At 47.7% G+C, this 26,009-nt stretch overlaps 2 protein-coding genes and 1 long non-coding RNA gene across 17 annotated transcripts in view; all 3 read left to right on the plus strand.

The window, feature by feature from the left end:
• LOC139787602 (POTE ankyrin domain family member B-like) overlaps nt 1–26,009 on the plus strand; it is a 247,762-nt gene that overhangs the window by 38,640 nt on the left and 183,113 nt on the right. For all 15 annotated transcript variants that reach the window (XM_071726819.1, XM_071726827.1, XM_071726823.1 and 12 more), the window contains 2 exons: nt 21,029–21,283; nt 22,464–22,616. In XM_071726819.1, coding sequence (XP_071582920.1) covers nt 21,029–21,283; nt 22,464–22,616 — 408 coding nt within the window. The remainder of the gene's footprint in view (nt 1–21,028; nt 21,284–22,463; nt 22,617–26,009) is intronic.
• LOC139787628 (ankyrin repeat domain-containing protein 26-like) lies at nt 1,140–5,421 on the plus strand. The gene is made up of 4 exons (XM_071726886.1): nt 1,140–1,149; nt 3,005–3,090; nt 3,801–4,058; nt 5,248–5,421. The coding sequence occupies exons 1-4, from the start codon at nt 1,140–1,142 to the stop codon at nt 5,419–5,421; spliced, it is 528 nt and encodes a 175-aa protein (XP_071582987.1).
• Nucleotides 22,670–24,059, plus strand: LOC139787605 (uncharacterized). The gene is made up of 3 exons (XR_011722672.1): nt 22,670–22,764; nt 22,853–23,083; nt 23,939–24,059. It is a non-coding gene; the product is annotated as an uncharacterized lncRNA (long non-coding RNA).

Consider the following 26,009-nt stretch of genomic DNA (forward strand, 5'->3'; position numbering starts at 1 on the left):
GAAAAGTTACAGCTCCTTCGATGGTTAAGAGCAGTGTTTGGAATGTTGGAGCTCGAGTCCCCAGGGCAGCCTCCGGAGTCATCACTGGTGAGAGAAGTGAGCTAGGAGACAGGGATGCAGGTTTTTTTCTCTATGAATAGGAAATGAACAAAAGTGGTGATTGTCTTCTGAGACAGCAAATGTTTCCCTCGGCTGTGAATCCTGGTGCCCACTGACAGAGTAGGAAAGCAGCTTTTGGTCCCTTCAATTCCTTTTCTGAGAACTGAAGCTGTGGCACAAGTTCCACAGGGGGCCTGGCAGAAGCTGCTGCACTCAGGTGCTGTGTGGTAGGAACCTGCATGGCTGTTGCAGTGTGTGAGCTGAATGAACATCCACAAAGGGACAGAAGAGCTGCAGTAAACACACTTGTATGGAAAGAGTGTAGGAGCAGTGCTGGCTGTCTGCCCACCCCTGCTTTGCTCTGGGGAGGGAGGCTTCTAGGAGCAGTAGGAACTGCCAGCACACTGGTGTATCTGGACTTCTCTGGTTTCAGGAGGCATCGTTGCCACCTGAGCGGCCAATGTGCAGATTGCCAGCACTCTGGGGGCGCCTGTCTGCACCAAGCTCTGCTCTCTGGAGCTCTTTTGTGTTCTGAAGGGATGCTGCAAAGGAGTGTGATGTCTGCCCAGCTGCTTCTCATGCATTCCATCTGGCCACCCCTCCCAGCTGGCACTCCTAGAACTGTATGCTCAGGGAGGGCGGGACTCGCTGGTTCAAGTTACCTGGCCACATGGCAGCGATAGTAAGAAGGGACATGGACCCTTCTACAAAAACTGGGCATCACTCTTGGAGGGAAGGAAGATGTTGCTCTCCAAGTTGCGGAGGTTACTTGTATAGGAGCTAAGTGTTTGCTTACCCCAAGCATTGGGATACTGATAATTTAGGACAGTCTCTGTGGTACCTTCTGTGGTGTTCCCTGGCCACCAGGAAAAGGTGAAATCCCATTTTCCAACAGGACGAGTGAAACATGGAGGTTTGGGTTTGTTTCTGCAGGTTTCACACGCCTGTCTCTCATTCAGCCGTCTTGTGCAATGAATGAGGGAGCAGTTTTTGATTTTTGTGTTTTTCTGTGCAGAGCACATAGAGAAATTGCTGTAAAAATGCAGCTAGGTACTGCTGCTGCACACCGTGTCTGAGAGAGGGAGCGTGCGCATCATCCATCCCCCAAATGCACCCTTCATGACTTTGGCCTAATGGGGTGGCTTAAAGGAGAGGCCTGCGAGTAGTCTGATCAGGCCAGGGAGCCAGCCAGACCGAGCCTTGCGTTCATCTGCTAGAGAAGAGATTCAGATGTTCATCCCTGAAATAGAAAGGGGGGTCTTGAGGGAATATTTGTAGCTGTGAGGCTCTAGTGCTTTTTGAAAGGCAGTGCTTGGGCGTCTGGCTTCTGGGAAGGTACAGGGGAACACCTCCCTTCCCAAGGAAGAGATCTTTGCCTGTAGCACTCGAAAAGGAGCATTGTTTCTGGGTGATTTGAGCGCTGTTAGCTGTGAGGAGGTTTGGGTGGTGTTTCTATGGAACGTGCTGTCCAGTGGGAAGCGATAGCAAAGCCTCTCTTCTTCCCTGGTGTGTAGGTGCCCTGGCAGCTGCGCGAGGAAAGGAGAAGGAAGACGAGAATTGTCCCTGGGATGCTGAGGTACTTTGTGTGAGGGACAGGGAGGTTGCTGTGGTGGGGCTGGGGAGGGTAGGAGGGAGATCCAGGAGCACCTGAGAGCTTGCTGTAGCTGAAATGAAGCTGGGCTGGCGTGAGGGAGTGCTCCTCGGGGGCTGTGCAGAGGCGGGGCTGAGACTGAGGACAGGAGGCATTTCTTTCTGCTGCTGCGGATTTCCATGGAAAAGCTGAAGGCCTTGTAAAAGCAAGCTCAGCCAAGTTTCCCCTTGGCCTTGCACAAGAAAAGCCTTTTTCAAGTAGTCAGTGCAAGGCAGAGAAGATGCTTGCTTCTGCCCTTTTTGTATCTTCTTTCACTTGATCTCTTTTAGGAAGAGTTACCAGAAGAGGGAGAAAAGCAGAAGAAGCAGGAGGAGGGAGGAAATTGTGACTTGCAAATCCCTGCAGCTGCTGAAAGTGTGAAGAACGCTGATTGTAATGATGGCTTTCAAGTCCCCAAGGCAGCCTCCGGAGCCATCACTGGTGAGAGAACTGAGTTAGGAAATAGGATCCTAGACTCTTCTTATCTGGAAGGGACCCATGAATTCCTACTCCTGTCCCTGTGGGCATGGGCACCCCCAGAATAAACACCGTGTGGAAAGCTTCGTCCAAATGCTTCTTGAGCTGAGGCAGCTTTGGTGCTGTGACCACATCCCTGGGGAGCTTCTTCCATTGCTCAGCTATCCTCTGGGTGCCAAAGTTTTTTCTGATATGTAATCAAAACCTCCCCTGATTCATCTTCCTGCCATTTCCCTGAGTCCTTTCTTGAGTCACAGGAGTGGAGAAATGAGTCCTAGTACGCTCTCTTCCCCTCCTGAGGAAGGCTGAGACTGCTGTGAAGTAGTAGTTTGAATGAAGTAGTCTTTCCAAGGTGTCATGTGTAATGACAGTTTTGTTCATGTATGCAGTATAGATGGAGCCTTTAAATACGTTGAACCTTTGGGGTTTGTTTTTCGTTTTTTTCTGTGCAGAAGACATAGAGAAATTGCTGTAAAAATGCAGCTATTTATTTCTGGTGCACAGTGTTTCTAAGAGGGATCGTGCACCTCTGAGAAACAGTAGTGGTGTATTTTTTGGCCATTTAATCAGCAACTTTCCTTTTTACCTTAAAAAGTAAAATGCCACGGAAGAAAGAAATTTCCACCAGTATATATTAAGTTGCTGTTGTGATAAAATTCTTCTCTCCAAGAGCTCATAAATTTGAGAGGATGTGTTATTTTGTGTTCAGACTTTTTTCTCAACTATTAAAGGTACACTCTAGGCCTAAATAAGTAGTATCATGTCCTGTCTTTTATAAAAATCTTTCTTTCTCTGTAGGTGAGCATTCAGGACGTACCTCCCATATATCATTATCAGCTGAAAAAGAAGTTTTCAAGGATAGCATTGAAAACTCTGTGATGCAGGTAGGTAAAGCCAAATATTTTTAATTAGAGTCTGAACTGTTAAATTGTATTAAAAACTATGGCAAAGAAACCAGGAAGTGGATAATGCTGAAGGGAGAGTCCTGTGGAGGAAGACTGTGTTAGAGTCTGAAGTGAAGCTGGATATCGTCTTATTACGATGAGGTAAAATCCTTGTCATGATGCTGTTCTGCTGCTTTGTTTCCATCTGGTTTGCTTCAGTTTTTTGCCATTGCTGTTCTTGTTGTGGTATGCAGACAAACAATGCAGTCAATGCATCTTTTCCCATGCAAAATGCATGTGAAGGGGAAGATTTGTCTGTAATGTGCTGATCTGTTTGATGAAACATGCCTGGTCTTCCTCTTTGGAAGAGAAAGATCAGGCAAAAAAAGTCTTGAATTTTGGTGAGCTTTCTGATGCTTTCCCTGCCTTAGCAAAACATGCATGTGTTTGGCCATGTTAAGAGATGTTCGAAAAGGTTTTTTTCGGTGGTTATTGATGATGGGATTAAGGCAGGCATCCTTTTGGTGTTGGGCATACAGAACAGGGCCAGACACAGAGGTCTGGAGTCTTCTGTAACAGCTCAAGGGAGAGTGGAGCAAATTACTTGCACTTAGTGGCATGGTGGTGTTGGTTTCCCAGTTGGACTTGAAGATCCTAGAGGTCTTTTCCAACCTTAATGCTTCTCTGGTTCTATGATTCTGTCCACGCAGGAACGATTGGCCCAGCTCCAGAGGCAAAACCTGTTACTCCAGCTGAAACTGGAAGATAGGAAGAAGCAGCAGCTCATCAAAGAAAATGTAGTGACTGTTGCTCAGGACAGTTGCTTTATGGGCAATTTCAAGAAGCTCAGTGCTTATGCTGAGCAGAAAGTTTCTCTGGCGCAAGAGAGAAACAAGGAGTTATATGAAAACTGCAATCTGTTAAGAAAACAAGTCTTTAAATGTGAGATCGACAAAGTAGAATTAGAGGTAAAGCATAGACTATTAGCTAATGCTTGAGACTATTAGCAGTATTTTGGTGTTAATTTCTGAGTTTTGGGGCTTCTAAGGGGCCTGCCTGTTCCTCAGAAAGTCAACTTCAGGCACTGACCTAAGCTTTCTCTTCTCTATTTTATGGTGTGTAGCAATATTTAAATTTGTTTGTTCTTTGTGGCTCTGTGAAAGACAAATAACTGCACAGAAGACTCATTAGGACCTCAATTAAAGTGTCTTTCTGCAAACGCACAGTGCACACGAGTAGGAAACCTGCTCCTCTGCAGAGCACTGGCCTAAGTTTCTGTGCACAAACCAAGTCCGCTTTCTGCATGTAGATGGTTTTGATCATGAAAAGAGGTGGGAGAGAATAAGGACAGGGACTTGGAATGAGGAATAGGAGGACAGTTTCAAAAGCTATATGTAACGGCAGAAGGCATTGTTACGTGTGCGCCTAGGAAAAGGTGTGCTCTGCTCTACTGAGTCTTCTACCAGCCCCAGGCAGACCAATGATTTAATTTCTTTTAGAAGGAAGAGGGGAAAGAAGTCCAGCAGTGCTGTCAGTCATTTTACCCTGTGATTTGCTTTGTATTCTTAGTACCAAAATAAAAGGTTTCTTCTGAAGATGGTAGTTGGGTGGGTGGGTGGCTGAATGGATGGACTATCCCTGTTTTTGAAAGCCAACCTGTCAGTATGGAGGCAGTTGTTACTCTGAAATGAACTTGGTAAGAAAACTGCAGGAGGATATGTTTCAACGTATACTTAAAATGTTTGTCAAAAGAGCTTTCAGATCTACGTTTTCATTTCATGATAGTTGTATAATGGAGAAGTAGAACCAAGGACCTTATACAATGTCCTGCCTCTAGTCACCAGGGTAATATCTGCAGTCAGACTGTGGCACTTAGATCACAACAGGTTTCATTGAGTTTTGTTTAAAAAAATATATGATTCAGTGTATGCTTGTGTATTGTTCAAGAAGAGTAATACTTGAGGCTTTTTTTATTTATTAGAAATCCTCCTGAAGAGCTGTTGGTAGTCTGGATGTGCTCAGTGTTTGGCTGCTGATGGCAGGCGAAGTTTTCCTACCTTTTGAGTTCAGGACGGGTTTAATTGTATAATAAAATAAGCTAAAGGCAGAATTCATGTTCTTATAACTGTCTTCATGCTCATGTTACCATTTCATTAGTGCAAGATCAGAGAGCTGCAACTGGAGCTTGCTGATGCTCTGAAAAAGCTGTCCATGGCAGAAGCTTCGCTTGACCTCACTATGCGCTGCAGCAGGAACCTGGAGGAAGCCAAGCTGGGCTTGCAGAAGGAATTGGGAGAGTGTAGGCAGCAGGTGGCAGGACCTGCCGAGTAATGAGCTCAGCCGGTGCTCAGCTCCACCTGTGCCCAGTTAGGGCTGGCCCAAGTGCGCATGCTCAAGGGCCAATAAAAGGTGGGGCTTGAGACTGGCAAGGGGCTCACTCTGAAGCAGGTTCGCAGCCGTGCTGGTTGCTGGCCAGTCCTCTACCGAGCCTGTCCTCACTCTGAGCTTACCATCACTTCGAAGTTCTTCTCCTGCAACATCTGGTGGAGAATGCGGGCATAGACCCTCGCCTAAGCCCTCCTCTCCGAGCGAACTTCTCATCCTTCTCCTGGAACTCGGGAAAGTAGGGTAAGAGAGACCCCTTCTTTCTCTTATTCACACTTACCAAGCCTTTTTGCCAAGAGATGGGTCTTACTACCAGTAAACCCACTGAAGCTGCCGCCACTGAGAAAATCGCGGCACAAGCGGAGAGCCAGGAGCTCCCTGGCTCCCCGGGTCCAGCCAAAGCCCGAGACTTGTGGGAAGAGGTCTACGACCTACTGGCAGACCTCAATTCTAAAGAAATTAACGGCGACATCATCGGCGCCGATAACACCTGGCGAGTCGTATGCGGCCTGTTGGAAATGATGAAAACTGAGGTGAAGGCGGCACTCGCCACCACCACACCTCCATTACTAAAAACTGAGGCATTCCCCCCTAAGAAAGTGTCCGCGGTGATCCCCTCGGCGCCACCGCTTGAGGAATTAGCGCCCAAAAATGTACCCGCCGTGACTCCCTCGGCACCACCCGCCGAGGAAGGCGCAACAAAACACGTGTGTCTGGGGCTGGGGTTGGACAATGGCATGCCTGCCATAAAGGGCATGACAGGGAAGCCCCACAAAAGCGTAGCCGAATTGCTGGCAGATCTCGGCCCGGATGAGACACCAAAAAATAGCGAGGCAGAGACCGCGGCGTGCAGCACATCGAGCTGCCACAGAGAGACATCCCCGGCGCCGCCCCCAGCCCCACGAAAGGCCAAAAACCCAGCTTTTCAGCGATACAGGGACCCACCTACCCTGACGGATGACGAGGATGATGCCCCGACCCCGCTGCGGCGACTGCAAAACGCCCAGGGAGCTACTACCGGTCGCCCAGGGCGATGGTCCGGTATCATCCGAGATGCCATCTTGGAAGGCGAATGGGATCCCACCCCTGTCGCGTGCCCGGTGCTGCAGGACATGAATAACCAACCAATCTTTGAGCAGCACTCGTGGAAGACCTTGCAGCAGGCACGGAAGGTCATCAAAGAGCAGGGGTTAAGATCGGAGGGCGGCCGGGCTGTCCTAGATTGGCTGTTTACCTCCGACACAAACAGCCCTTACGACTGCCGCAGCCTAGCCAGATACCTATTAACCCCCTCCCAGCAGTTCATCTGGCTAAGAGAGTGGGAACGCCTCGCTGCGGCGGAAGTAAACCGCGCTAGGGCACCCGGAGATCCGCTGGCGGGCATCACAGCAGAAATGCTAACTGGCTCTGGACGCTTTGCAGAAGTCAGCGTGCAGCTACAATATCCGCGTGAGCTTCACCATGCCGCGGCAAGCCTGGCACGCCAGGCACTTTATGCAGTTCCAGAACCGCACCCCGGACCATCGTTCACTAACGTGAAGCAAGGGCCGAATGAACCCTTCCAGAACTTCATTGACCGGCTGTGGCGATCAGTCACGGCTCAGTCAGACTTGACCAACGATCAACGCGAATCCATGTTCAAATTATTGGCGTTCGAGAACGCGAATCCCAAACTAAAAGCGTTACTCTCGACACTGCCAAGAACAGCGTCGGTATCTGACATGCTGGATGTCGCCGCCAGAGCGTCCCAACACCAGCAACATCGAGGGATGGCTGACGCCTTCGCAGCTGCGCTGGAACCTACCCATCAGCTCCTTGCGGCGGTAGCCCAGAAACTGTCCAACAATGGAAGACGTAATCGCCGACCTCAGCGCAATCACGCGAACGGTCAACGCCTTTCCAGCTCGGTCTGTCCACGATGCCATGCACAAGGACATAACCGACGAAACTGCTCTGCCATCGTCTGGTGTAACCGCTGCCAGTCGGCATCCCACAATGACGCGGCCTGCTGGTTCCAAAAAAACGGCAGGAACAGCGCGAGGGGCCCCCGCGCAGGGACACAAATGGCCGGGCCGGCGCTATCTGCCAGCTCCCTGCCCCAGCAACCCGAGGAAGCCTCGGCTTCGATCTACCAGCTGCAATAGATATCACGTTATCGACCTCGGCAGTCTACAAGATACCGACGCGGATATATGGACCTATAATTCACGAAAACAGCAAGGTTGGTGCGCTTCTTATGGGACGTTCCTCGACAGGTTTAGCAGGACTGATTGTGCTCCCAGGGGTCATCGACGCTGATTACACAGGGGAAATAATGGTAATGTGCTTCACGCTAAACCCCCCCATGGTAATCAAAGCAGGAACCCGATTAGCACAACTGGTCCTGCTCCCGAAAATGGACCTAGGAAAGAACGTCCAAACGGCGCGAGGTGACCGGGCTTTTGGTTCATCTGGAAGCACTTTGGTAACCCTGGTGCAGCAGATGAAAACACGGCCAATTATAAACATACAACTGGCTACCGGCAAAGAGGCAAAAACCCTCCCCGTAATGATGGACACCGGAGCCGACGTAACAATTATCAACAAAAACGCCTGGCCTCAAAAATGGAAGCTCACCGCAGCTTCTAGCGCCGTTCAGGGGATAGGAGGCGGCTCCACCCCCCTGCAAGCGCACCAACCTGTCCGAATTAAATTCCCAGAAGGGCAAGTGGTAACTGTAAGACCATATGTGTTACCCTTGCCCGGCCAGCTCGGAGGGTTGGTGGGTCGGGATGTGATGAGCCAGATAGGGGCCACCCTATCCATCCCAGAGCCCACCCAAACCCGAAAGGATTTTCGCTAAGGGCCACTGCAGATATGCCGCCAACACCCAGACTCCGTTGGAAAACAAACACCCCTGTCTGGGTGGAGCAGTGGCCCCTCTCCAAAGAGCGGCTGAACATCATGAATCAACTAATAAAAGAACAACTAGACGCCGGACATATCCAGCCGTCCACGAGCCCATGGAACACACCCATCTTTGTGGTTCCCAAAAAATCGGGCAAATGGCGTCTCATACAGGACCTCAGGAAGATAAATGATCAGATGTGGCCAATGGGCGCCCTCCAACCTGGGCTGCCTCTACTAACTATGTTACCCAGAGACTGGCACCTCCTGGTCATTGACCTAAAGGACTGTTTCTTTACGATCCCTCTAAATCGTGAGGACACCGATCGCTTCGCGTTCACGATCCCATCAATCAACAAAAGTGAACCAGCGAAGCGATACGAATGGGTAGTGCTTCCTCAGGGAATGAAAAATTCCCCAACAATATGCCAATCGTATGTGGCATGGGCGCTTACCCCGATCAGAAAAGCAATGCCGGACACAATAATATATCACTATATGGACGACATCTTATTCTGTCAACAAGCCCCGTTCCCCGAAGACATCAGCCAGGTCTTGACCGATCAGCTCAAGGCCAAAGGACTAACCGTGGCTCCGGAAAAAATCCAAACAAAGTCACCCTGGAGCTACCTTGGATGGAAAGTGACTAGCAGTATGGTGAGACCACAGAAATTGGAGGTAACCCATTCAGTTAAAACTCTGAATGACGCCCAAAAACTCGTGGGCGAACTCCAATGGGTAAGACCCATTATAGGCCTCACCAATGAGGACATTCATCCCTTTTTGTCCTTGCTACGGGGTACCCAACCAGGGGCGCCTGTGGACTGGACAGAGGAGCATTCAAGAGCTCTCAAACAAATTGTCCACAAGTTGACAACCGGCTTTGCGGATCGGCGAGACGCCGCCCACCCCATTGGAGTGTGGATATGTAATCACCCTTCATTCCCATTCGCGCTACTCATACAAGACCTCACGGAGGGACAAAGACACAACAAAGTATATAACCAAGACTCTACAACATCAGATTCTGTATCAATCCTAGAATGGCTGTTCCCACCCCATACGGCCCAGAAAGCCATATGGCAGAAAACAGAGATCCTAGCACTCCTCATTCGGAAGGGACGCCAACGTTGCCTAGAGGTAGACGGCCGAGAGCCGGAGTGGATCAACATCCCGATCAGAACAACCGATTTCGATTGGATGTTGCAACACTCCGAACCAATACAACTCGCCCTACTCGGATATCCCGGCGACGTACGTCATGAGGGCCCAAAGCACAGGCGGCTCCAAGCCATCAGCCAGTTCCAGTGGATCGAGCGACCAATTGTCTCAGAGCGCCCAGTACCTGGAATAACAGTATTTACTGATGCTGGAAAGAAGTCTCGTATGGCCGCCTGCGTCTGGCAGGACCAAGGCCAATGGAGACAGCATCTAATCCCAGGTACCACTGAGGACAATCTTCAGACCCTGGAACTGCTCGCCATCATATGGGCCTTGACGAAATGGCAACGCGTCCCCATTAACATTGTCTCCGACTCGCAATACGCAGTCGGAGTGGCAAACCGAATCGAGGATGCCCTAATCAAGCCAGTGCAGAACAAGAGGCTACTGGAACTTTTTCTATCATTGCAGCGTGCGCTGAAAATTCGAACGCAGCCATGCTGCATATTACATATCCGTAGCCATAAGACGGCACTAGGCTTGGGGGAAGGGAATGCCAGAGCTGACTCCCTGGTCAGCCTAGGATTACAGAATCCAGTGACCGAATTCGCCAAAGCCCAAAATAGCCATTCCCTATTCCACCAGAGTGCAAGGGCCTTAAAGCGCACCTTTTCCATCACTTGGGAGGAGGCAAAAGGCATCATCAAAGCCTGCCCCCAGTGCGCCCAATTTGGCCCTACTCTGGGAATGGGCGTGAACCCACGCGGGCTTCAAGCAGGCGAAATTTGGCAGATGGATGTCACACACATTCCGGACTTTGGACGTCAAAAGTACGTACATGTAACGATAGACACCTTTTCAGGCATGCTTTGGGCGACAGCTCAGACGGGGGAAAAGGCTTTACACGTGATCCGTCACCTCACTAACTGCTTCGCTGTCATGGGGATCCCCCAAGTAGTGAAGACAGACAACGCGCCTGCCTATACAGGCGAAAAAGTTAAACAGTTCTTCGCTACTTGGGGAGTAAAACATATTACAGGGATCCCCCACTCGTCTACAGGGCAGGCGATAGTAGAAAGAGCTAATCGCACCCTGAAGACATATCTCCAAAAACAAAAGGACAGCAGACTGATGGATCCGCAAATGCGGCTTAGTAAGGCTCTCTTTACATTAAACTTCTTGAGCCTAAGCCGCGACTCCCAGGAGCCACCCGTCTTACTACACTACTCGTCGCACAAAGTCATCCGCATGCCTGAAATTCAAATTCACTACAAAGATCCGACGACAGGACAATGGATGGGGCCAAGGCCGCTGCTGTTCACCGGAAGAGGGTACAGCTGTGTCTCCACGGATTCTGGACCTCTCTGGGTGCCCAGCAAATGGACTCGCCCTGCCCTAGCCAGACCAGCACTACCAGCCCCGAACAACGAGGCGCCACGCGACTAAGATCTTCGCGTATCATCTTTCCCCCCCCATTAAAAAAAAAAAAAAAAAAAAAAAAAAAAAAAAAAAAACAAACTAAAAGACCATATAGAATTTGTACTATAGAATTTATAGAATCTGTACTAAATTATATATTTTTAATAAATAATAAAAAAAAAAAAAAAAAGGGGGGGGGGAAATGTAGGCAGCAGGTGGCAGGACCTGCCGAGTAATGAGCTCAGCCGGTGCTCAGCTCCACCTGTGCCCAGTTAGGGCTGGCCCAAGTGCGCATGCTCAAGGGCCAATAAAAGGTGGGGCTTGAGACTGGCAAGGGGCTCACTCTGAAGCAGGTTCGCAGCCGTGCTGGTTGCTGGCCAGTCCTCTACCGAGCCTGTCCTCACTCTGAGCTTACCATCACTTCGAAGTTCTTCTCCTGCAACAGGAGAGGGTAAATCCAAGGTACACAAACTTGTCCTAGAATCCTAGAATAAGCTTCAACATGATATATAGGATGATGTGTGGAGGACTTGCACTGTTTTACAAGCTTGGTATCTTTGTCTTTGACATGGTCAAAGGTTTTTATGTGGCTCTGCAAAAGAGACTGACGTGTCTATCACTTACTACATGTAGTTTGGCCCAGCAGTTTGTCTGATTTCTGAAGGACAGTAGAAATAAGGGAGTGCTGCAGTTGGGCTTCTTTATGCTCACACCTCCCACCAGTAACAGAGAATCATAGAACTGTTTTGGTTGGAAAAGACCTTTAAGATCAAGTCCAACTGTTATCTCAGCCCTACTAAGCCCACCACTTACTCCTGTCCCTCAGCACCACATCTCCACATCTTTGAAGTCTCTGTAGAGACTGTGACTCAACCCCTTCCCTGGGCAGCTGGTTCCAGTGGCTGACAATCTTTTTGGTGAAAACATTTTTCCTTGCACTTGTTGAATCTCATATTGTCGGCCTCAGCACATCGATCCAGCCTGTCCAGGTCCTCTGCAGAGCTTCCCTGGCTCATCAGATCAACTCTCTCACCAATTTGGTGTCATTTGCAAACTGACTGAGGGTGCACCTGATCCCCTCGTTCAGATCATTGTTCAGAGGCATTGTTCAGAGATCATCATTCAGAGGCAGTCCCTGAGCTCTTCAGCAGCAGTGCAATCCTGTCCATAAAAGCTCAGCTGACTGCTGTGGAATCTTCCTCTGCTTTCACAGCTGCAGGAGTTGGAAGAACAACATCTTCAGTGTGAGCGTTGTATTCGTGACTTGAAGACTGCTCTGGAGAATAAGGAAAGGGAAGTAGGAGATTCTTTCCAGAGACTGGAAGGCCTCCTGTTAGCATCTTCTGAGAGGATTACTGCAATGAAACACCTGGAGGAACGCGTGCAGTGGTAAGAGAGTAGCACAGTGAACCAAGGTGTCTGTTGCTGTCTGGGGTTGTGTGAAAACCACAAGACAGCTTTGTTGCATCACAGGAAGTTAACAAATGGGTTTGAAGATGCTTTTGTTTGTCCTTTCCCTGTTGTTCTTTAAGAATTGGTGCTCTGGTAGATTTCTGTAATAAGACCTATATTTCTGTTTAAGCCTTGAAGCTGAAAGTGCTAGACTGGAAGGCACAGTCCAGCAGCAAAGTAGGAGAATTGAAGCCCTTCTGCAAGGCTCATCCCTGGTAAGCTGCTCATAAACTGCCCCTGTAGTGAGCTCCTCAGCCTGTAAGCCGATTGCTGTGGGGCCTTTGAACCTTTAAACTTTTTCCTGGGTTAATGTTTGGACTTGGTGATCTTAGAGGTCTTTTCCAAATGTGAGAATTGTATGATTCTGTAATCCTGGCCATGATCCAGGAGAGGGGCTTCTGAAAGTGTTCTCTGTTATTCTTTCCCTAGGGCAAAGTGGCAGGGGGGGGGATTCCTTCTTGGAGGAACCCTTTTCTCTATGCCCTGTCCTACAAGGACAGTGTTTCTTCATTAGCAGCTTTGATGAATAACAGTACTGAGAGGGAGGGATTCTTTCTGAATGGAAAGAATTCTTGCCTGTGGTAGCTCCTGGGTTCTGCCTCAGCTGTTAAGGGGAGTGAGGAGGCACAGGTGCCTCAGGGAGCAGATCAGCCTCCTTACGGAGTGCTGTGGGGCACAGGAGAATGGAAGGGACAAGGCAGGGACAGGGCGAGGAAGGAGACAGGCTGGGAAGAGGTGAACTCAAGGAGAAAGGGAGGGACGAGACGGGAGAAAGGAGCAAACCAACAGCAAGTACCAGGAGCAGCTGGAGAGGCAAAGCCCAGCGCAGCTCAACACAGGAGCCACAAAGGGGGGCTGAGGCTGAGGGAAAGGTGCCTCAGGGAGTAAGTAAATCTGTGCCCTTGACATTGGGCAGGTTCAGCTGAGGGGTGGGAGAGTTCCCTTTTTCTTTGTGGTGGGTAAAAGTGTGTTGCCTGCTTCAGGAGCAGGCAGCTTCCCATGACAGACTGGAACAGAGCAGAGCCCATGACCATGATGCAGAGAGAAAGCTGCTGCTCTGCAGAATTGGAGGCCTTGAACAGGAATTGGAAAGTAAGAAGTACACCCTGAGAGAGAACATTGTTCAAATACAAAAATACGAACAGCTGTATCTGGAGGAAGTGAAAAAGAGAAGATGCCTACAAAATGAACTGGAAAGGTAGGTACATGCTTTTTGAAATGGTAATAAGAGACTATTTTTTTTTCTGATGCATTTTCCTCCAAAATTTTCTCTTCTACATCTGGCCAGCATAATGTCTGTACTCCTGAGATGGCATATTTGTGAGGAAGGTTCCTTTAACCCTCCCTCTGTCTTAATTTCTCTTGGGCATTCCGAGAGTAACACCACTGGTCATGGAATTAATGTTTTTTTTAATTATTAGTTGTACTTTAACAGTCAGCCTTTTTGCCAGACTTTATTAATCTCCTGCTTTTCTTCAGTGAATGGCAACTCCCCCCACCCCCCATGAATTTTATGTTCTGTACTGCTTGAATAAGGATGGGCCCTTCAGAGAACAGAATCTGATTATATGAAGGAAAAAAGTGGATATCTTTTTTGGCTTCCATTTGAGGGGCATGGTTTGAACTTCCCATGGGAAAAGGGTGTGTAGCTCAGAGTTGTTGTGCAGGTGCCCTCTGCCTTTTGGAAGAAGCTGTGTAAGAAAATGGCATTCACAGATTGCTTTGAAACTCTAGTGCTGAGCAGTCCCAAGTGCTGGTAACTCTTGCTGCTCCTTGTGGCTAGTGTGACTGCTGAGAAATTCTCAAAAAAAACTCGTATCAAATGCTGTTCTGGGTTTGGTCTCTCCTAATCCCTTCTACTTTCACAAGTTGAATTATAATCAAAGACCTGGAGGGTAACTGGGCCAAAGTTACTTCCAAAGATAATTTTTGTTATGTGTCTAAATGTTTCAGAACTGATGGAAACAAAGGAAAGTAATTTGGAAGATGGAAGAACACACTTCCCATCAGTGGAGGCCTGGCTGTCAGTCCATTTCACCATTCAACTCACCTGGGACATCCTGGCACCAGTCTGGCTATGGGCACAAGTCCAAGTTCAGTAGGAAGTTTCCCAAGTTCACCCATAGGAGCAGAGTCTGTGGGGAACAGAGATTTGCTCCTGTTATGCAGTCAAGGTAAACATTTTGTAATCCTGTGATGCGAGACCATCCCCCTGCAATCCTGTCCTCATGTACTGCTGAAGAGCATCTGTAAGCAAGGTTGAGCTTCGTAGCCTAAAGTTACAACTTTTTTGTAGTTCCAGACCACATGGCGTATATATACCAAAACAACTCCCCCTCATCCAAACAGTAGACAGCTACATGTGGTAGTAGGGGTGAAGAGTTTTGTCTTTGAGGGTTGTACTGTTTTCCAAGAGTGCTCAATGTGCCTGGAGGAGCTGCTGCATGTTTTGAGAATAGTGGGAGCCTAAAAACCTTGCAGAAAAATGTACTGAAGGAACGGGCTGCAAGTGAACTAGGGCTTGGAGAACAAGAAACAGCTGCCAGTTTCTAAGGAGCAGTCTTGCCCTTTTCTCCTTTTCTTCAGACAAAAAATATAAGTACAAATTCAGAGCAGCTGCCAGCTCTTGGCTGGTTTGGCTGAGAAAAGAGCAAGAGGGAGAACAAGATGTGAATCAAAATCCCCTCTTTGCCTTTGCTTGTAGGGGCATCTGTTTCCATTGTTATACCAGCCTGTTGGGTGGGAAATCTGATGAAATAGTCTCAGGAATTGGGTCTCTATGCTTTCTGTGGAAGTTGGCTGACAGATGGAGGTGTAAGTGCAGCTGCTGTGGGGAGAAGGTAAGGTGCAGGTCCTGCCTGTAGATCCTGTTGTGTGCTGAAGAGCAAAGCAGTGCTCCTCATGAGTAAAGATGAAAAGGTGATGTGCAAAGCAGTCTCTGCAAGGCACCTCAAGGGCTGCTGTTGTGTAGAGGCAGGGAAATGGGAAGAGTCCCCACAAGGCTGTCAGGGCCCATGAGCTCCAGGGGAAGGAGCAGTCCCACACCCCCTTCCCAAGAAGAGCAGCAGAGCTCTGGTAGCAGAGAGCCATGGGGATGAGCCAAGAGTGCAGATCCCCAGGGCAGCCCCTGGGGACAGGCAGATCTGCATTCCTGCCAGGTCATGGTGTCCATGGGTGAGGGTCAGGGCTGAGAGCAGCTTGGGGCCGTGGCAGCATCTTGTAGGTTTGGTACTGTAGGGGACTGGAACTTGTCCTTGTCGTGGCCAGACCTACAGGTCCTGTTGTCACTGTGCAGGGGACAGTGCTCAGGAAAGAGGTGATGGGAGGGGAGGGCTGGAGGTGAGGCATCCTCCTCACTTCTTTGAGGAATCCTTTTCTGTCTTCCAGAGACAGTGGTCTTTGTTTAGCAGCTGGAAATATTGCTGAGAGAGAGGGGGCATTCTTCCCAAATGAATTCTTGAGGGTGGTTGCTCTGGGCTTCTGCCTTGGCTGCTGAGGGGAGTGAGGAGGCACAGTTGCCTCCCAGAGTAAAGCTGGGCCTTGACACTGGGCCGGTACAACTGGTGGGCAGGGAGAGTTCCCTCTTTCCCTGTGGTGGTTGCAAGTGTGTTATCTGCTTCAGGAGCAGGCAGCCTCCCAGGACAGTCTAGAAGAGATCAGAGCCTGTGACCACCATGCACAGAGAAAGCTTCTGATGTGCAGAATCAGAGATCTCAGATGGGAATTAGGCAACATAAAAAATACCCTCCAAGAAAGCATTTTTGATTAAGAAAAATAGGAAAATCTGAATTTGGAGGAAGTAAAACATAGAAGCTTTGTAGAAGAAAGAAAGGTAAACAGATGCTTTTTGGAGTGCTAATAAAAGGCTCCTTTTTTTTTCCAGTGTTTTCCTGCTGGTTTTCCTCTCTTACATCTGGTGAGCATTATGTATGTAAGCCTAGCATATTAGTGAGGAAAATTCCTTAAGACCCTTTGCCTTCATTAGAACTATCTTTAATTTTTCTGGAGTGTTCCAACAGTAACAACACTGATCATGCTGTCAAAAAACAGGGTTGCAAGCCTATGAGGCACGGGTCAGCATTTTAAAATCCTGTTCTCTGCTACTCCTGAAGAGAATCCATGAGCAGGGCTGTTACAATTTATTTGTAGTTCCAAACCGCATGGTCTGTTTCTGTTTCTATTTTCCATCTGCACTCTTGTGTTGCAAGAGTCTTGGCACTGTTGCTGTTTTAACTTGCTTCATTTACATAAGCCATGTTCTTATTTCTCCCTGAAGATCTTTGAACTAAAGGCCATTTTTCTTTCTTCTTCAGCTCTTTAATCACTTTTCTCTTTTCTTTCAGCCAGATAAAATACAAGGTTTGTAGCCAAGTACTGTTTAATGTTGGGATGAATTTTATACCGGAAATGTTTTGTCTCTTGATGCTGTTGGGCTTTGATTCAAACTTAGTGATGCAAACCCATTTTCCTAATGCTGTAAAAACGTTGCAGTTGCTATTTGGTCCAAGTGAAAGAATGACTGCTGCAGAGTACTTTCATCCCTCATGTATTTGTCATGCTGTGGCTTCTGTGGCAATGAAGGATCTTTCGAGTGTCCAGTGGACCTTCTTGGCTTGTGAAGGCTCCAGAGAGGAGGGAAAGTGGTTTCTTCTACCACCTCAACTCCTACTGCTTTGCTTAGGATTGGTCCTGTTTTGGGATCATCTTTTGGTCTAGGCGGTAGTTTTCGTGCTTTTTTCTTCTACCTGTGCCTTATTTGACATGTTAGGGCTCTCTTCTCCCCAGGATTTTGCTGTTGCTTGTACTTGCTTGAAAACGATCAGAGGTTCAGGGCTTTGGGGGGCCTTTTCTGTTGTTCTTTCAGCTCCAGGCGCCCCTCTTCTATCTGTGAAGGCCCAGACTGTTCCCACAAAGTACCACTGAGGGATTCTTCTGGAGGAGCTGGTGAAGTTGGTCACAACTCTCCCTTCAGTCCTTGAGTGAGGGCCTTTCTCTCCAGGTTGCTGGTTTATGGCCCCATTTCTTTGGCCGTTGGAGTTACTGCTCCTCTTGTGAGGGCTGGAAGAGTGCTTCCCTTCCTGAGGTTCTTGCTGTCTGTGGCCTGTGCAGTACAGTGCACATTCTCTCAGTTCTTCTCTTGATTGTGGGGATGTTGCCTGGCGAGCCTGCTCATTGACATAAAACACAAAGTTATTCCCCTGGGAACCCTGCACAAAACTCAGAGAACCAGAGAATGGGGGAGGGTGGAAGGGGCCTCTGAAGATCATGTAGCACAGCCCCAGCCCTGCTCAGTCATCCATAAGAGGTTGCTCAGGGCTATGTCCAGCTGGGTTTTGGACATCCCCAAAGATGGACAATCCTAAGCCTTTTCTGGGAAATGTGTTCCAGTTTCTGACCATGCTTACAATTTAAAACTCAAAAAATCAGATTGGTTACTAAGGCATAATGCCAATCTTCATGCCAAAAATAAGGTAAATTTTTATTTTTTCAGGAAGTTGTTTCAGAAAACAGCAGCAATATTTCTGTTGAAGACTATTTTTTACTTTGATGATTAACTTGGTGTATTTGTCTGTCCTTTCAGGAGGGCTTTACCCCACTAGCTCTTGCTGTCTCTGAAGGTCAGGAAGAGACAGTTGAGTTTCTCCTAAAAACAGGAGTTGACGTGCATGCTGGAGACCAGCATCAAAGGTAAGGGGCTTATCCACATGGGTCCTTTGAGTATTCTTTCTGTTGGATTGCTGAGAAGCATGGGAATGTGCTCTGACCAAAAGCAGGGGGGCACGTGGAAGGAGCTGTTTCTGTACGTCTTGTGAAAGCAGTCTGAGTTTGGTTGCTTTGGTACCTCAGGGGCTGCTTTCTGCATTGGGGATGTCCGGGAAGCATTGTCTCGCAGGAGATGTGTCACGAGCCTGGCAGCACTGCCTCAGTTTGAGAAACCACCTCCTGCACAGCAGCCTCATGTGCACTGAAGTGTTGTATATGTGGCATCTTTGTCTGACAACACAGTTGTTTTTACTCCCTCTCCCATGTTATTGCTTTTAATGGAACCTGCTTTTTCTTTTGTTCATTGTGAAATAATGGGGAAAAGACTTTTTCTGAGAGCAAGCAGGAATGAAACTAATGACAGTGTCTGTGTAAAATGATCCATTTCATAGGATGTTTTGAATCTTTCAGAACCCTACTCATAATTGCTGCTGGTGGTGGGAATCTTAGTTTGATCAAAGTTCTCCTTCACTACAGTGCTGATGTTTCCCATGAAGACACTGCTGGGCTGACAGCTGAGGATTATGCTTTTATTCATGGGTATTCCAGGCCTCCAAACTTGAAAATTTGCTGACTGGTCATAAGGATCTCATTATTTCCTTACGCCTCCCACTCCACAACAAGCACCATGTTGTTTTCCTCAGTACCTATGCCCCAACCCTCCAAGCTGACCATGCAGAAAAGGTCAAATTCTACAGCCACCTGCACTGCCTCACCCAAAAGGTTCCTGCAGATGCTAAGATCACAATCCTTGGTGACTCCAACACCGGAGTAGGAAAGAACTATGAAGCCTGGAAAGGAGTCCTGGGCAAGCATGGTGTTGGAAACTGTAATGACAGTGGACTTCTCCTGCTGGAGTTTTGTGCTGAGCAACAGCTCACTATCACCAACACTCTTCCAACAGAAAGACAGCCTGAAGACAACCTGGAAGCATCCTGGATCCAAGCACTGGCACCTCACTGACTGTGTCTTAGTGCACCAGAGAAATGTTGGCGATGTCCGTCTTAGCAGAGCGATGTCTGGTGCAGAATGTCCTACAGACCACTGCCTTGTGCCATGCAAACTTACCCTCTGCTTGAAGCCCAAACCTAAGAGGGGTGGCATCCCAGGGAGGAGGCTCAAAGTTAGCCATCTTCAAAAAGATACAGTGAGAAACAGCTTCCAGGTAAACCTTCAAGCTGGACTTTTAGATCATCCCAGAGATCCCTCTCCTGAAGCGCTTTGGCAGCGCACTAACAAGAGCATCCTTCAGTCCTCTGAAGAATCCCCAGGGCTCTCCTCAAAGAAAAACAAAGATTGATGAAAACACCAAGAGATCCAAGGTTTGTTAACAAAGAAGAGAACCACTCACCAAGCACACCTTGCTCAGCCATCTTGCCATGTCAGAAAAGCAGCGTTTCCTCTTAATGCAGTGAGCTCCACAGAAACTTTGGAGACATCCACAACAAGTGGTGGATCAGCCTGACAGACAAGACTGTGCGCAGTTATGGGTGACCACCGAGGGCTCTATGAAGCTCTGAAAGCAGGGTATGGACCCACGCATCAGGTCCAAAGCCCCCTGCTCAGTGCACATGGCCAAATGCTTCTCACAGAAGAGACAGCAATGCTTCTCTCCTCCATCCTGACCCCATGGTCTGAACATTTTCAGACTCTCTTCAGTGCCAGCCGAGTAGTCCAAGGCTCAGCAATTTAGCACATTACACACCAGCCAGTGAAAACCCAATTGGACACAGCCCCTACTTTGGGAGAGACTCATACAGCACATGAAAACTGGCAAGGCAGCTGTGGTTGATGGAATCCCACCTGAAGTCTGGGAGCATGGAGGCAGAGCACTCCATGCTCAATTTCACAAGTTCCTTGTGAGTTGTTGGGGAAAAAGGGGTACTACCACCAGATTTCCGTTGTGCAGTCATCATCACCCTGTACAAGAAGAAAGGAGAAAAGTCAAACTGCTCACACTACTGAGGTATAACTCTGCTCTCCATTGCTGGAAAAATCCTTGGAAGAATACTATGGTTTTCCTTGTAGGTGAACACTCAGGATCGACTTTCCATGTCGTCACATTGTGAAAAAAAGAGGCCTAAAGGATGCCACTGACAACTCTGGGGTGCAGGTATGTGAAGCCAAATATTTTGCATTAGAGTCTGGACTGGTAAGTGGCATTATAGAGTAAATTGCATTATATAGTAAGGTAAAGAAAAGTAACCAGAAAGTGACTAACAGCCATGGCAGAGTCCTGCAGAGGAAGGTTGTGTTACTGTCTGAAGTTGGGTACAGTCTTCTTAGGATGGGGAAAAATCCTTTCCATGATGCTGGCTATTTACTGTACTGCTGCTTTGTTTTCCAGCTGGTGTGCTTCAGTTTTGACGAGTGTTGTTCCTGCTGTGCTGTGCAGACAAACAATGCTGTCAAATGCTTATTTTTTCCCCATGCAAAATGCAGATTGAAGGGAAGAGGGAGATTTTTCTGTAACAGGCAGGTGCGCGTGATTAAACACGCCTGGTCTTTCTCTTTGTAAGAGAAAGCTCATGCAAGAAACCTTGAAATTTGATGACTTTTGATGCTTTCCCTGCCTCTGCAAAACACGTGTGTGTTTGGCCATGTCAGGAAGTGTTTGAGAAGTTTTTTTTCTGAGGGCATTCATGAGGGGAATAGGGCAGGTATCCTGTTGGTGTTGGGCATATGGGGCAGGGCTGGGCAGAGGGGGTCTAGAGTCCTGTGTAACACCTCAGGGGAGAGTGGAGCACAGTATTTCCATTTTTGGGACATGGTTTAGTAGGCATGGTTGTGTTGGTTTCCCAGTTGGACTGGAGGATCCAGAGGTCTTTTCCAGCCTTAATGATTCTGTGGTGATTCTCCTCTGTCCATGCAGGAGGCATTGGCCCAGCTCCAGATGGAAAGCCATTTACTCCATCAGCTGCTGGAAAACCTGAAGGAGCAGCAGCTCATCCAAGGAAGTGCAGTGACTGTTGCCCAGGGATGGTTTAATGACATTTTCCACAAACTCAGAGCTGCTGCTGAGAAGCAAGCTTACATGCTGGAAGAGTTCAACAAGGAATTAAAGGCCACGTGTGCTGGGTTAAGAGAACAAGTTTTTAAATATGAGGCCGACAAAGTAAAAAGAGAGGTAAAGTATACACTGTTTGCAGTGTTGAAGGCTCTTAGCAGTGTTCTGCTGTTAATTTCTAACAGAACGCTGTTAACATCCTGAGGGACCTGCTTGTTCCTCAAAAAATCAATTGCAGCCACTGACCTAAGCTTTCTGTTGTATATTTTGTGATGCGTAGGAATATTTAAATTTGTTCTTCCTTGGCTGTGTTTAGGCTAATTAACTGGTCAGCAGGCTGGTTAGAATGTCAGTTAAACTGTCATTCTGCAAATTCTACCAGTCCCAGGCAGAGCAAAGGTTTAAAAGCTGCCATACCCATTTTTTTAATCTTTACTTTCTGGAAAACAGGAACTAGTCCTGTTGAGTAATTAGACACTGGTGTGCTGTTTGTCTGCCTGAGTGATGTGAACAGTGCTTTAAAATTCCATTTCCTTCTTCCTCTCAACCCTGGAGTGTTTGAGTGAGGTGAATACCTGCATGTGTCAGATAACCACCTTATTCTTCATTTTTCAGTTTCTTTAAGAGGGAAGAGGGGGAAGAACTCCAGGAGTGCTGTCAATGGTTTTCCCCTGTGAATCACGTTGTATTCCTAGTGCCAAAATACCAGGTTCCTTTGGGAGATGGTAGTCGGGTGGGTGGCTGGATGAATGGAGGGCCTGTCCAGATTTGTGAAAGCAAATGTGTCAGCAGGGAGGCAGTTGTTACTCTGAAATGAACTTGGTAAGAAAACAGACAGGCATGTCTTTCAACATAAACTTCAAGTGTTTTTCAAAAGAGCTTTCAGATACATGTATTCATTTAATCCTGTTTGTTTAATAGAAAAACAGACCCAAGAACCATCTAATACAAAGTCCTGCCTTTAGTCACCAGAGTAATATCTGCAGTCAAACTGTGGCTCTTGCATCACAAGAGATTGCTTTGAGTTTTGTTAAAAAAACACATGATTCAGTGTATGCTGGTGTATTGTTCAAGAAGTATAATATTTGAATCTTTTTTATGTATTAGAAAACAGAAATCCTCATGTGCAGCTGCTGATAATTTGGAGGTGCTCAGCTGCTGACTGCTGGTGGCAGGCAAAATTTTCCTACCTACCTTACTGAGTTCAAGACAGGTCTAACTGTATAATCAAATCAGTTAAATTAAGGAAAGAGTTCATGTTATTATAACTTTTTTCATGCTCATCTAACCATTTCATCAGGGCAATGTCAGAGAGCTGCAGCAGAAGCTTGCTGAAGCTCTTAAAAATCTTTCTGGGACAGAAGCTTCTCTGGAAGTTGCTACGAGGCGCTGCAGGAACCTGGAAGAAGCCAACCTGGGCTTGGAGAAGGAATTGGGAGAGGCTAAATCCAAGGTGCATGAAGTTTTCCCAAAATTCCAGAACAAACTCCATTCACAGATTGCTTTGAAGCTCTAGTGCTGAGCAGTCCCAAGTGTTGGCAACTCTCTGCTCCTTGCAGGTGGTCTGACTGCTAAGATTCAGGCTCTCCAAAACCCCTCAGGTCAAATGCTGTTCTGGGTTTGGTCACTCCTAATCCCCTCTACTGTTCCTGCCAGAGATAATTCTTTGTATGTGTCTGAATGTTTCAGAATTGATGAAAGAAAAGGAAACGCCCACAGAAAGCTTCATGGAAAGTGGAAGAACACACTTCCCATCAGTGGAGGTCTGGCTGTCAGTCCATTTCACCATTCAACTCACCTGGGACATCCTGGCACCACTCTGGCTCTGATCAGAAGTCTGAGTTCAGCAGAAAGCTTCCCAAGTTCACCCATAGGAGCAGAGTCATTGGGGAAGAGATCAGCTCCTGTTACGCAGTCAAGGTAAACATTTTGAAATCCTGTCCTCAGCTACTGCTGAAGAACATCTGTAAACAAGGCTTTTTACTTTAAAGTTACAACTCATTTGTAGTTCTAAACCTCATGGTGTAATATACCAAAACAACTCCTCCTTATCCAAACGGTAGACAGCTACGTGTGGTAGGGGTGAAGAGTTTTAGTTTTGAGGGTTGTACTGTTTTCCAAGAGTGCTCAGAGACCAAAGAAAATACTGAACTCTGGATCAAGTACTGCGTAACTGCTTTCTTTTACAAAAGAAACTGAGAAAGAAGATGATGCCATAGGATGTTCCCAGCTAAGCTTTAAGTTAAATTTTCTTTCACTTCTCCTCCCGTGTCCAGTGATTGCCTTCATCACTGGCTCGTAACACACACCCTCTGCTGTCAGTTCTTGGTCTTTGCTGTCCCTTACTCGTTGCTTGTGTTTGTAGCCCCTCTGTTGCAGTCTTTTTTTTTTTTTTTTGAATAGGCAAGAAGAGGCTAATCAGTGACAAAAGTTATCCTTTCTTTAGGGAAAGATCACTCAGTGGTGTTCAGGCAATTGTCAGAGGAGCTGAATGTTTGTCGTACATGGCATCAAACATGTTCTGTGATGTGAGGCCAGATGTCCCAGGAGGAATTGCACCTACTTTGTAATGATTACTCCAGAGTCACAGCTTTGCAGTGACTGGTGCCTTTTCGAAGCAGGAAGCCACTGAGACCATTTCCTTTTGTTGCTGTCTGCTTTTAATCACAGAGAGTGTTCAGCTCTGGCTTCATAGCTGTAATGTTCTGACAGTGACCTCTTTGCCCCTCTCTCCTGTAGAATTAACACCAGGAATCCTTTCTCTTTTCTCCCCAGACACTGATGAACGTTAAACTACATCTTTGGGAACTTATTCCATATCTTCTGATGGATCACAAGAGATGAAAATGTTTTTGTCAGTCTGAATAAATGTTCTTAGTCTGTTGCATGGATGACAGCCCGGTTGCCCTTCCCTGGTGGTTTTTTGATGCATAGTCCTCTCCCCTCTTCCCCTTACCTTCTCCTTTGCCTTTCCCTCTCCCTCTCCCTTCTCCCCCCCTCCCTCCCTCTCCCCTTTCTTCCCCTTCCCCCTCTCCTCTCCTGTGTAGTCCTCTCCCTCTCCTGCTCTCCTCTTTCCCCCCCTCTTTCCCCCCTTTCACTCCCTTCCCCCTCCCACCCCCCCCCCCTCCCCCCACCGTCCCCCCTCTGCCCCTTTACCCTCCAGGAGGATAAAGAGGTCCCACCTGCATCCCTCCTTTGGGGAGGAACGGACAAGATAGATGCCAGAATTGACCAAACAGAGTATTCCATCCCATATACATCATCCTCAGTATAAATTTGAGGAATCACGAGGGCCAAGCCAGATTTCCTGCTTCCAGCTTCTGCTGCCTGCCCTTCCTGCCTTTCCTGCTTCCCTTCCTTCACCCAGCATCCTGGAAGGATTCCATCTGTTCCTCTGCCTGTGGTCCTGATCCATGCCAGCCCATATCTGTGTTCCTGCCTCCAGTTCCCGACCCCAGGAGTCCAGCCTGGACTTTCCCAGGGCTGCCCTGCAGCCTCGGTGGTGACATGAGAGTTATTGGGGGAAAAGGGGGGAGGAATGTGGTATCCATTTTCCTGTATATTTGTATATATTTAGTAATTTTTCCTATTTATCATTACTGTTTCATTAAAGTTGCGTAGTTTAGTTTCCAACCCATCAGTCTCTCTCCCTTATTCTCTCTCCTTTCTTTATCAGGGAGGAGAGAGAGACTAGTAGAGGGTGTCTGTTACTCAGTTTAATTGCCGGGCCAGTGTTAAGCCGTGACAACTTTATAAAGTTTTCTTTTCCCACATTGCCACCCAGAACATCCGTAAATGATTTCCATTTTTTCCAGAATACATCCCAAAGCACATCCCGAGGAATGTCAACCAGTGTGTCCCATTAAGGCTCCAGGAGCCCGGTATACACCTTTCCTCTGTCTTTTATGGACTTATGGAAAGCCCCAAACTGAGAAGCCCCCAAAACCAAAACCAAAGTAGAGCAAACCTTTGTCAGGTGGCCCTTGTCTGCTCCTGGGGTGATCAGAGTGTGGTGACGAGCCCCTGCAGAGAAATCTCTGGGGGTACCCAAGGGTCCCACAGCCAAGCAGAGAGTATCCATCCCTTGGTGGTCAGCAGAGGGAACAAAGGACCTCACCCCAACAACCTCGGGATTCTTCATTACAGCACCTGACACACCTAAGGGTGGAGTTAGCCCTCGTGCTGTAATAAAGAACTCTGACTGAAGAGTAACAAAGTGCTGTGGAGGTGATTTAATTGTTTCAGTGGAGAGGGATGGGGGGAGGGAGAGGGGGAAAGGGAGAGGGACGGGTACTGGGACAGGGAAGGGGACAGGCACTGCCCATTCACTGAGCTGAGTGAGCAGTTACAGGGGTGGCAATGTCACAGGGCAGGCAGCAGTCACTGGTGACTGTGTCACTGTGGGCAGCACTCATTGGGGTGTGAGGAGCCAGAAGGAGCCTGAAGCTTCCATATAATTGAGCCTGAGAAATTCTGGTTTGCTACAGCCATAATGATACAGGAAAACAACTACATACAGGTTATATGAAAAAAAAAAAGCTTCTAAAAACCATGAAAATATAAAAATATATAAATGGCTTATATAGCTGAATGAAGAGAAGACCAAGACAGAACATGACAGGCAAGTGGACATGGGAAAAGTGAAACACACTTGGTGATTTAGACTAAAAGTACTGTTAAAAACTGTTTAGTACTGTTAAAAACTACATTTTATCAATGCAGTACTTCACAGCAAGTTGAATACATCTCTGACCTGCACACTGTTCCAGGTCAGTTACACAGATCTGTTTTATTGCAGTAACTTCATCTTTGAATGCTGCTTATTGCGGACAACGTTTCAACCAAT

Source organism: Heliangelus exortis, chromosome 27 (assembly GCF_036169615.1).
Source record: "Heliangelus exortis chromosome 27, bHelExo1.hap1, whole genome shotgun sequence".
In the NCBI taxonomy this organism is placed as follows: domain Eukaryota; kingdom Metazoa; phylum Chordata; class Aves; order Apodiformes; family Trochilidae; genus Heliangelus; species Heliangelus exortis.

Bases quoted from the DNA above. Each gene is read 5' to 3' on its own strand.
- LOC139787628 (XM_071726886.1), top strand. The intron at 3,091-3,800 runs GTAGGTAAAGCC...CTGTCCACGCAG, and splicing joins TTGAAAACTCTGTGATGCAG to GAACGATTGGCCCAGCTCCA. The intron at 4,059-5,247 runs GTAAAGCATAGA...CCATTTCATTAG, and splicing joins TCGACAAAGTAGAATTAGAG to TGCAAGATCAGAGAGCTGCA.